The 11,717-nt window shown below is 39.3% G+C and overlaps 1 protein-coding gene across 1 annotated transcript; it reads right to left on the bottom strand.

Annotated features, from left to right (window-relative positions):
• Nucleotides 1-949: 949 nt before the first annotated feature.
• Nucleotides 950-1,936, bottom strand: LOC108943991 (uncharacterized). Its single transcript, XM_018768627.1, has 3 exons — nt 1,700-1,936; nt 1,582-1,606; nt 950-1,461 (listed from the first exon to the last, which is right to left on the bottom strand). Exons 1-3 carry the CDS (start codon nt 1,934-1,936, stop codon nt 950-952), a joined length of 774 nt encoding a protein of 257 aa, XP_018624143.1.
• Between the last annotated feature and the right edge of the window lie 9,781 nt (nt 1,937-11,717).

The raw sequence follows: 11,717 nt of genomic DNA on the forward strand, positions 1-11,717 counted from the left end.
TATTTTTCAAACTTTCGTTTTACAAAAATGTTCCACTCAAATTACCATATCAAATGCATATAACGGTATCAAGGTTGTTAAACTTACGGGGTCTTACAATAACATAGTCACAAATCCTCTATAATTTCAAATCATTAGGTGCAAATCCAAGGTCTATATTAGTTGCAGATGCATCCCTATTTGTACCGGGTGATATCACCCTCTCCTAAAGGGTTACCATGCTGCAAAATAATAGAAGATTAGAGTCTGCTATTAACTTAAACAAAAAAATTATAACAGAGGTATAACTTACATTCATGACAGTTCTTCCAATCATTGTGTCTTGATAAACACCAAAACCAGCCTGCCTAGGCCTCTTATATCCTATTGTTTGTTGAGTTTCATATGCTGCTTGTGTGTCTATGCCCCTTCCTTCCATAGAATTAGCTGTTGATCTAAATTATCCCATTCCTAGGCCATTTTCCCTTCCTCTTCCTCTTCCTCTTCCTACAGAACTAAACTTACTCTGACCACATCTTTTCACAGCAGATGTGTCCTCACAAATTGAGGATGGAATGATAGGCATGGTTGAGGTTGGCTGACTTCTTTGAGTTGACTGACTTGCTTGAGTATCTCATATGTTAGGCTAGAAGCATAAACAACTAGTGTGGATTATAGAATGCTAAAATCATAGAAAATTATTTGATCTTACCCCTTATTGGCATGCAGTTTTGTTGTGACCTAACTGATGACACTTTGAAGAAGTCATTTTCACTCCTTTCTTTGACATCTTGCCGTGTTTCTTTCTTGGCTCATCCTTTGCTCTTCTCCTACATCTTTTAGGCCTTCTTGGCATTGGTTTTGGTTCAGGTAGCTCAATAGAGAGATTTGATGATTCTGGCCACATCTTCATGTTGGGAATAGGTTGTATAAAATATTGGTAATCTTTCATAAAGGTGGTCTTTCTGTATCAATGTTCAACCAAGCCATCTGGATTCTGTCCTAAGTGATATAAGGAACAAATAGCATGAGGGCATGGAATTCCTCTCAACATCCAGGTTCTACAAGTGCAAGTCTTCTCTCTTAAATCAACAATATGCCTAATATCACCATCAGAAATTTCAAAACCATTATCCCCATTCCAAAGAACTTTACATCTCCTAAATGCATCTTTATTTTCTTCTAAATTCATTCTTGCTATTGGGGATATATCTGTTATCAAAGTTTCAGCAAATCTCCTCATATCAACAGTTCTAGTCATCACTTTGTGTTTGATTTCCTCTAACATAGTTATAATTGACTTGTGCCTAGGTACCACTATCCATGAATGAAATGCCTCACACATATTATTTTCAACAACATCACATTTAGACACAGGACTAAAATAAGCCCTTACCCATAATTCTTTGTTGTAATCCAGAACATACTCACATATGTTTCTCCCCAGCATTCCCAATCTTGCAAACTCATCCTTGCACTGCACTACAAAGGAAGACTTGGCACATCTCCAGAATTGTATCCTTCTTTCTTCACCTTTCCATTTCTTTGCCCAGTTGGACTATATATGTCTAGCACATATCCTATACTATGTCATTGGTAAACAGTTTTCAATTGCAGGTATTAATCCCTGTAAAAATAGCAGACAATAGTAAAGTTAATATCATTTAATTGAAGTTAAGAATAGTAGACAATAGTAAAATAAGTGTAAGCTGGAGTTTACCTTTTGACTGTCTGACGTTACTGTTAAGTTGAAACCATCTCCTAACTCCAAGTCAGCACTCAGGTGTTGAATGAACCATGTCCAAGAGTGTTTTGTCTCCACAACTGCCCATGCTATTGGAAACATCTGATTGTTCCCATTTTTGCCAACAGCTACCAGTAACTCACCTTTACACATCCCTTTCAAGAAGCATCCATCAAAACCAATAATTCTTTTGCAACCTTCTAACCAACCCATTTTAAGGGAATCAAAATAGACACAAAAGTAAACAAACATGTTCATCCCTGGTACAGTATGTAGCACCCCGGAAATGTTTTTTGAAATACTTAAGCGCATTTAAGAAAGTTGTTGTGTGCTAATTATATTATTTTGTATGTAGACGAGGATTATTAATATGATGTATATTAATTGGATATGATAATAAGTGTACGAGGTATATTTGAAATGATATAGGGCATAATGAGAGCCCTTGGGACAAATCAAGTTGGAAAATACATGATAGACTAAAGTTTCAAATGAGTACGCACAAGATCTAACTTTGGACGAGAATATATACATATATATAAGGATTTATGTGATGGAAAACCTATCAAATAAAATATCTTTGAGTCTAGTTTCTAACGCTTCAAACTGTTTGTCATTTGGACATTCCTACAAGAAGTTATGACCAAATTACCAAAGGTTGGCAGAGGAGTGAACTGCGGATGCGAAGCATCCGGGGCAGCGTCCGAAAGAAAGGCTGGCAGTGAAGTGATGCCATAGCATCCAGGTCCACGTACGAGCTTCGAAGAGGAGTGAACTGAGGATGCGAAGCATCCGAGGCCGCGTCCGAAACCCAAAAATCTGGGCCTATAAATACAAAGTCGGGGGATGAGAGTATTTTGAGTATTGGGGTTAGGGTTCTTGAGGTGAATGGGCGATTTTAAGCTCAAACTAAGTCCAATCAACCAAGGTAAGTTATTAATGAGGTTTTGGGTTGATTCTTACTCAATATAAATGAGTTCTAACATCATTATTGCATCTAAATGCTAGATTTCATCATCAAATCCTCAAAAACACTAAAATCACCAAAGTTGTGATTTTTCAAGATTAAGCTACTAGAGGTAATTTTAATGTTTCAAACTTGTTTATTATGAGTAGTTAGAAGTATTCGAAATATTTGTTACAAGTTTTGATGGTTGAAAGATTGGATTATAAAACTCTAGTTCATGGCATAAATAGTACTTTTGAGAAAATAAGAGAGAAGATGAGTATTAATCTTGGCAATGAAATTGATGAATACAATGAACCTATGGAGTTATTTATTAGTAAGAGTTGTAAGTGATCAACTAAGTAATCACCCGAATTGTATATTTTGCAAGTGTTGATTATGAAAGATGATGAATAGTAACTTGGTGGCTGTCACAACCCAAAATCTATTATAGATCGTGATGGCGCCTAACGCCGCCGTCAGGCAAGCCAACGGTAATTTACTAATTCAATTACCCATCTTTATTACCTTTGAAATCAAAATTTCCATTAACTAATTATTATAAAATAGGATTTACAGAGTGAAACAATGATAGTTATGTGAACTACCGTACCAAACGTCCAGTAGGAAATCCCAAAACCCAGTGTCACAAGTGCATGAGCATCAACTAGGAAAAATATGATAAATAAAATATCTGTTTAGGATACAAATTAGACAGGAGTATATAAATAACTTTGATGGAGACTCTGTAGCTGCTGATTCGTAGCATGGAATGCAGCTCACCGTAAGTCCCCGCGATAGCTGCGCCTCTGCGCCCAAAAGATCACTAGACATATATGTACCTACACAAAAATGTGCAACAAGTGTAGTATGAGTACACAAACAACGTGTACCCAGTAAGTATCAAGCCTAATCTCGAAGAAGTAGTGACGAGAGGGTGACTTTGACACTCACTATGGGTCAATAATATTAAAATAGAAATATTTAAATATACATGATTTATGTGAATAGTAATAATTTTCTTAACAAGCGAAAATAAATGATTCTTTCAAATTCAATAATTTCTAATTAATAAATTAGCTTCACAAGTTGCAATAGAAGGTCAAGGTATCGTGTAATTATTATTATTAGGCATGATTTCTGCCGAGGTCGTACGGCCCGATCTAGAGTATTGTGTACACTACTGAGGGACGTGCGGCACGATCCATAGATGCATCTATACTACCGAGGCGTTCGGCCCGCTCCACAAGAATGGAGGACATTTTCTTATGAACCTCCTAAATGAGAAGTTATCACAAGGTTAACACATAAGGATGTACAGTTTCTATTAACGGTCAAGTAATTTGCACAAAAATTCAAGTGTGTGAAATTTCGGTCTTTTACTATTTTCTCTAACAATTTCCTATATAATTCCAGTACTTTAATTAAATAAAGGATACAATTATTACAAGTAATTCATGATTTGAGTCCTAAACTACCCGGACATAGCATAATTAGTAGCTACGCACGGACTCTCGTCACCTTGTGCGTACCTAGCCCCCATAATTAGCAACAATTATTAATTTAAATCAGCTATGAGGTAAATTCCCTCTTACAAGGTTAGATAAGAGACTTATCTCGCTCCGAAGCTCCATAGTCGGCTCCAACGCCACTCTAATACCTCAAACTGATGCTTGTCGATCCAAAGCTATGCAAACAATGTGCAAATAAATCAATATATGTTTTAATACCCATAACTAATCAATTTAAACAAATTTCCAATTTCGCTCGAAACATTAACGGTGGGGCCCACATCTCGAAACCCGACAAGACTCATAAAATCTGACAACCTATCCAATTACGAGTTCAACCATACTAATTTCACTCAAATCCGACTCCGAATCGACATTCAAAACTCGAAAATTCATTTTTATGAAATTATAGAAATTTCCTTTGATTTCTCTTGAAGATTCGATAATCATACACCAAAAATGAAAATCAATTCATGAAATATAATTACAAGGGAGTCAAGAACACTTACCCCAAGTTGTGTGGTGAAATTTCTCTCAAAAGTCGCCCAAACCGAGCTCCAAAATCCGAAAAATGGGTGAAAACTATCGAACCCTCGAACTTAAAGGGTTCTGCCTAGTCGCGATTTCCGCTTCTGCAGCCCAGAATGTCGCTCATGCGATAGCCGTTTCTGCGTCTCCAAGTCTCGCACCTGCGAGAACCCAAGTCCAGGTCATCCGTCGCTTCTGCGCTGCCCACTCCACAGGTGCGGTCCCGCTTCTGCGGTGATATGATCGCATCTGCGATCCCAGCACTGCCCATGGAAACCCGCTCCTGCGCTTGCCTGGCCGCTTTTGCGGCGTCGCACCTGTGGCCCTTTTTTCGCAGGTGCGATTGCACCAGCAACCAAAAAAATCCCAGCATTCCCTTAGTTCAAACATCGACTTGTTAACCCTCCGGAATCCACCCGAGGCCCCCGGGACCTTAACCCAATATACCAACAGGTCCTAAAACATCATACAAATAAAGTCGAGCCTTTAAATCACATCAAACAACGCTAAAAACACGAATCACCCTCCAATTCAAACTTAATGAACTTTGAAACTTCAAACTTCTACAATCGATGCCGAAACCTATCAAATCACGTCCGATTGACCTCAAATTTTTCATAGAGGTCATAATTGACATTACAGACCTACTCTAACTTCTGAAATCGGAATCCGACCCCGATATCAAAAAGTTCACTCCCGGTCAAACTTCTCAAAATTATCCAAATTTCCAACTTTCGCCAATTGACGCCGAAATGACTTACGGACCTCCAAATCAACGTCCGGACGCGCTCATAAGATTAGAATCACCATAAGAAACTATTCCCATGCTCGAAATCCCAAACGGACATCTATAACATCGAAATCCATTCCACCCCAAACTTAGGAAAGTCTTTTACCTTCAAAATGCCAACCTTCCGTAATAAGCGCCGAAATACTCCCGGGCTACCCGGCACTCAACCCGCACATACGCCCAAGTCCGAATTTATCATACGAACCTATTGGAACCTTCAAATCCTGATTCCGAGGTCATTGACTCAAAAGTCCAACCTCAGTCAATTCTTCCAACTTAAAGCTTCTGAGATGAGAATTTTCTTTCCAAATCAACTCCGAACTTCTCGAAATTAAATTCCGATCACACGTGCAAGTTACAATACATGAAGTGAAGCTTCTCAAAGCCTCAAACCGTTGAACGACGCGCTAGAGCTCAAAACGACCGGTCGGGTCGTTATATTCTCTCCCACTTAAACATACGCTCGTCCTCGAACTTGCTAAGAACTGCTCTGGAGTTGCCCAATATCACTGTTTAACACCTTGTGCACCTACCCGTGCCATCACAATTCTAGTTTGTCACCTCACCTCGAGCCGGACTGAAGGTCCTCTCTTTTAATCAATCTATAAGCCTTAGACCCAAATTCCAACCTCTGAATTTCTTTACAATACCTTATTCTAACATACGAACACCATATCAATCACTACACACTATGCTAAAACACGATTGTGCATCTATGCAGAAATCACACCACGTACCGCATAACTCATTTGCCCAAGGCAACATCCTCCGACCACAATAACTGGAATTTCACGAACCTGATGCTCGCAATACACCTCATAATACAAATAAGCCCAGTTTCAATCCTCACAATACTGCCATGACAGAGAAGATGTGTTGAAATTCATAACCACCTATTAAATCAATCAAATCATGGAGTCGCTTCTCTTGACAAGGACCATAGCCTCATTCTAGACCGAATACCGATATTCTCTCTTTAATGTACTTATATATATCCGATTGCACCGAATTTCAGGTCCAATAGTCTCGTCTCACCCGGTATAAGTTACACAGGTAATAAGCCACCTCAACCACTGACCAAGATCTCATATGATGCCAAAAATGCGCCAACAAGCTATGAACTCGAATGCGATATATAAGGAAAATAAACTCTGGAATGGAGCTTCCCATCCCGCATAACGAATAAAATGGTCGAACAGACGCTATGAACTCTCCTCAGAGAATGAGAAACAAAAATACACCGAATCAAATATATGTAACTGTACTCAACATCTCACTGTTGCGGCGTGCAACCTTATCCACACATAATACCGTAACACTTATACTTACAAAATGCCCGAATATCGACCACAAGCACACCCAACACGTAATACAAATCCTGGGAAGGCGAATAGTGCCACACGCTACAAAACTCAAGCACACCAAAGGTGCGATAAATGACCTGCATCTTGAGAGCTATCCTGCTCATATAACACCGCAAACTACACGGGACCTCAACATATGTGTGAATAATCAATCTATCTCACAACCCACATGGCACGATATAGGCTACACGGAAAAGCTGATGACGGAAATAACATCCAATGCCCGACGACTCCTTAGTAAGGAATGTTATGACGAATGAACATGTCCGACCTTACGCAGAGCACACATTCACATTAGTTCCACCAACAGACCTCAAATCGATTCTGATCATACCATACTAGGCTAATAACCTTTGAAGGATTCACAATGGTCCTATTCATGACACACACAAGCAACCATCCCAATCCGTAACAAACTCTCACATTAACGATGGTACCCAAAAATCTCCATACCTAGTTTTAAATCTTTAGTACTCAAGTGACCAACATATCACACTTATACATATTTTCCCGTGGGGTACGCTCCCACAACCTCCCCCATGTAGCAAATTCCGCACATCCATACCACAAATCGTTAAATTTCCGTAAAATAAATTTAAAATCCTCAATTCAATACACAAGGCCTCTCACACAATACGTCGTCTTCAGGTGACAGTGTGACACTAAAGAAAATGCTAGCTTACTCTGAACACCCGCTCATCCGAGCTCGTGACATTCTAATCAACACCGAACCGCAACCTTGACCTCCAACTTCCAGTTCCCATGCTGATCACTGCACCTATCATGTTGTTACGCGATAATACATGTATTCACCATAACCCTTGAACTACTAGTGAAATAAGTCACTCCATTGGCTAGAAACCTTTCACTTAGCTCATTTTCGGGGAACCAATCCAACACGTAACTGAATTTCCAGACCGCGGAGATATACAAACCTCAAGTCGCGATCTAAACTGCCATGACTTTTTCGGAATCCGTTTACACAACAAAACCATTTGAATTAAATACCTCCCGAATCAATCAAGTTATGGTGGCTGTAAAGCCCACGAGTACAACCACAAACCATATGTTATAACTTCACACACCGAATGAACCGACCATTGCCACAATCATGCTGATTCAGCCATTATAACCGACCAAACTTCTTAAAATTTACCCTTGACATACCTTAGAAATAACATTAGCTCCATTCACAACATATCAAACTCAATCCGTACTCATCTCGAGTGACCCGAATCGCGAGACTACATCGTCTCAATACCCATGAATTACCTCATACCTTTCTCCAACGCATAATAGCATCTCCGACTGGTATACCCATTATGAAGAACCTCCCGCAAATTCGAAGTCATTTCTTCATTTCCTCCAATACTGCACCGCTTACCCGATAATAACACAAAACACTCCAAGTTCTGTTCGCAATCCACTACAGAAATCAATCCAAAACCATACAGCGGACCCGAAATCTTTAAGTACCGTACTTAAATTCTTGAACTCACTGAACCGTTATTAAGAGTCACCCACTCTGACCTGGTCTCGAATATAACCAAACTCCATTGCCCTGCTAGTACATTAATAGCCTCGTAAAGAAGCATCCGGCTAAATCCTCGCACATTACCTCCATAAGAAGCATAACTTTGAGTCTTCCCAAAACCTGCACCTGAATCGATAAGATGAAATATAGCACACATTTATCAATTTCTCTGCTCGAATTACCCCTGATGTTTCCTTTTTATTAGTTACAAATAATCCACCATTGCGCCGATAATCGGAAGTTACACAAGCCGACAACCACGCGATCTAATCATAGACAGTGAGGCTCTCCCACTTAGCTTTAAGATACCATCACATAATATAGAGCCCACAACTATTCCTCCTCCTTTTTTGCCCTGATCCCGCGTCGTTAACCGCCAATTTTCTGAAGTCTTCTTTTAAGCTTTTCATGAACATTCTGAATCATGCACCCATCTCATTTTGACCTCTTACCGGGCAACAATTAAAATCCTTCATAGCAGCTTCATCAACATCATGCAACCACTAGCCTGTTCACAGGAGACAACTGATCTCATCCAAGTCACACCTCTATTTGGGGTTGTAAAACAGTCGATTGCAATATTAATACCCAACAAGGAGTCAGAATCGAATCCACAGGGAGCTGAGATGGGATTATTGGTATATATTTGGATAAAGCACGTGAAGTAGCTTGGTTGTACTTCTACAAATATGGTTTTGTTTTTATTTCTAAAATTACGTTAAGGATTACAATTCTAAAGATATAAAACTAGAGAATATTGTGTTTGGATGATTTTCAAATATATAAAAAGTACTAGGGGTATGACCTTCACCTAGGTGTTTGCCGAACAGATTGTAAACTTTAAAGCTTGTTTTGTTGGCTGGGGTGTATTATAGCAATCAACACTCAAATACCCACTCAATACTTCTCGGTAAGAGAGTGATTTTTTCCAATTTGGCTTTCTCAAGTCCAAATGGGTATTGAACAAAACAGTGGATAAAATGCTCAAGTCGGGTTTTACTATCTCTAGGTTCAACCCTTTAATTGGGACTATCAATCTCTCGATTTTGTACCAAATTCTTGTTAGCCAACTTTTCCTAGACTAAGTCTCTCTTTCTCAAGTAGAGACCAAGTCAAATAGGCATAAACTAATGTTTGCAACCATTAATTCTACAATTAAAGGCAAGAACAAGGCTAAATAATAAACACCCAACCATAAACAAGTCATAAATCAAACACCCATTAGGTTCACACACTAGGGTTGGGTCATAACCCTAGCTAAAAATCTAGCTACTCATAATAGGTATAGAGGAAAATAGAGAAGAGAAGATGATAAAACTCATATTGCAAGATTAAAAAATAAACATCCAATGTTAAATCACCAAAGCAAGCTAAAGTTGCCTAAAGGGGTAAAGAAAAACGGCTACAGTACTTTTAATATTCAAAACTTGACCTAATTTCGTGAACGTAGTCTATTTATACAAAGCTGAAATTTTCGGACAATATTGCCCCTTCGGTGGTTCTGCGGCTGCACAATTATATGTGTGGTCCGCACTTCTCTTCAGATCTTGACAGGAGTTGACTCTGCGGCCACACAATTATGGATTGTGGCCGCATCTCTCATGTTCTGCGATATACACAACTCTGGATGCGGCCGCACTGGGCTCTTCTGCAGACCGCACATTTCCTGAGTGCGGTCGCATAGCTGTTTCTGCTGCCGCACAATTATTGTGCGGTCCGCATTTCTTCTTGAGCTTGAAATGAAACTCTCTGAACTTTGGCTCTTACGTAGCTTCTGCGGCCGCACAATAATTGTGCGGTCCGCATTTTGCACTGGGGCTCTGTTGATTTTCCTTCATATTCTGCGACCGTAGATAGAAATCTGCGGTCCGCACTTGAGCTTCTGTGCCCGATTTTTGTCCTTGTTCAGGTCACTCCCCTTGAGTTGTATTTCATAATAGTGGCTCATTTTCCAATACTCCTGCAGGTAAGCATATTTTATCAGTTTTTGGAATACAATTAGACACTTTTGGAATAGAATGAAAGCTAAAAGGCGCAAATAAGTAGTCAAAATTCCCACTTATCAACTCTCCCAAACTTAAGCTTTTGCTTGTACTCAAGCAAACAAGGTAATTCCCACCTCCACAAGATAAGAGCTATTCCAGCTAATCTAAGGTGAATCCAACATACATCAATTGGGACCAACAATTACCCACAACACTTATGAATTATCAACAAAGAAATGATTTGAAGTTTTAAGTACAAATAGTTCTAATGTGACACTAGAGCATCAAGAGTTGACTTTACTCATCAAGGAAGTTCGCTCTTTCATGTAGGTCATTGTGGATCCCAAACTCCTCCTTCTCTACTCTCCGTTAGCATATCTCACTTAAGAATGTAGCACTCACTTCAAAGATTTGTGAAAAGTTCGCTCATCTCTCTCAAAAGAATGTCACAAGTACGACTCTAAGTACCATATGCTTGCCCCTCATGTAAATCACCACTAATGTATATTAACTCGGCTTGAAATCACGCAGGCTTTTTCAGAATGTAATGAAGGCTTTTGGACTAAGGTAGGAAATGTTGGAATAGAACGGGGTCCTCTTTCCTTAAGCACTCCATTTTCTCTTTTTGGCTCATGCTTTCCCGACTCTTTGAGTCATTTTTTTTTTCCTTAGGGGAACTAGAGAGACTTAATATCACTCTTTCTTGGTCATGATATTCGTTTTCTCCTTCTTTGTTTTCTCCATGCTTTGCATTTTTGCTTTTCTTTGAATCCCTTCAACTCTCCAACTTATTTACTTTTTTTTTTGTATTTTGCCTTTCTTTTTTTTTTAAATTTCTTTTCTCTTTTTATACCTTGATACCACTTTCAAATTTCTCGTCTCTCCCTCAAACTTATGTTTATCCAATTGTTTCTCAAGTGTGTTAAGAAAAGCTCGGGTGCCAAGAGAGGATCACTACAAAACGGGTAAAGGCTTGTAACATGGTTATCAAATGAGAAAGGTTTTAGGCTAAAAAGGGTTGACTAGGGCTAGCAACATTGGTGGGTCGTGGAAAATTTCAAAACGGGTCAAGGAGAGCCTACAATCACTTCTCAAGCCAAGCAAAACTTAGAATTTCTCCTCGAGACACATTTGGGGCAAGTTCTAGACCATTCGCACGGGTACTTGGACTTGCAACAAAACATATCACCTCTCACACAACTGGATTGTTCAAAAGGATAGAGTCGAGGGCCCACAACAACCATATTCGAGATTGAAAATCACTAATGGTTCAACTAAACCACTCGATGATTGCTTAAGTCAACACAAGAGTCAAAAGGTCATTAACTAGAGCTAT

This window comes from Nicotiana tomentosiformis, chromosome 4 (assembly GCF_000390325.3).
Source record: "Nicotiana tomentosiformis chromosome 4, ASM39032v3, whole genome shotgun sequence".
In the NCBI taxonomy this organism is placed as follows: domain Eukaryota; kingdom Viridiplantae; phylum Streptophyta; class Magnoliopsida; order Solanales; family Solanaceae; genus Nicotiana; species Nicotiana tomentosiformis.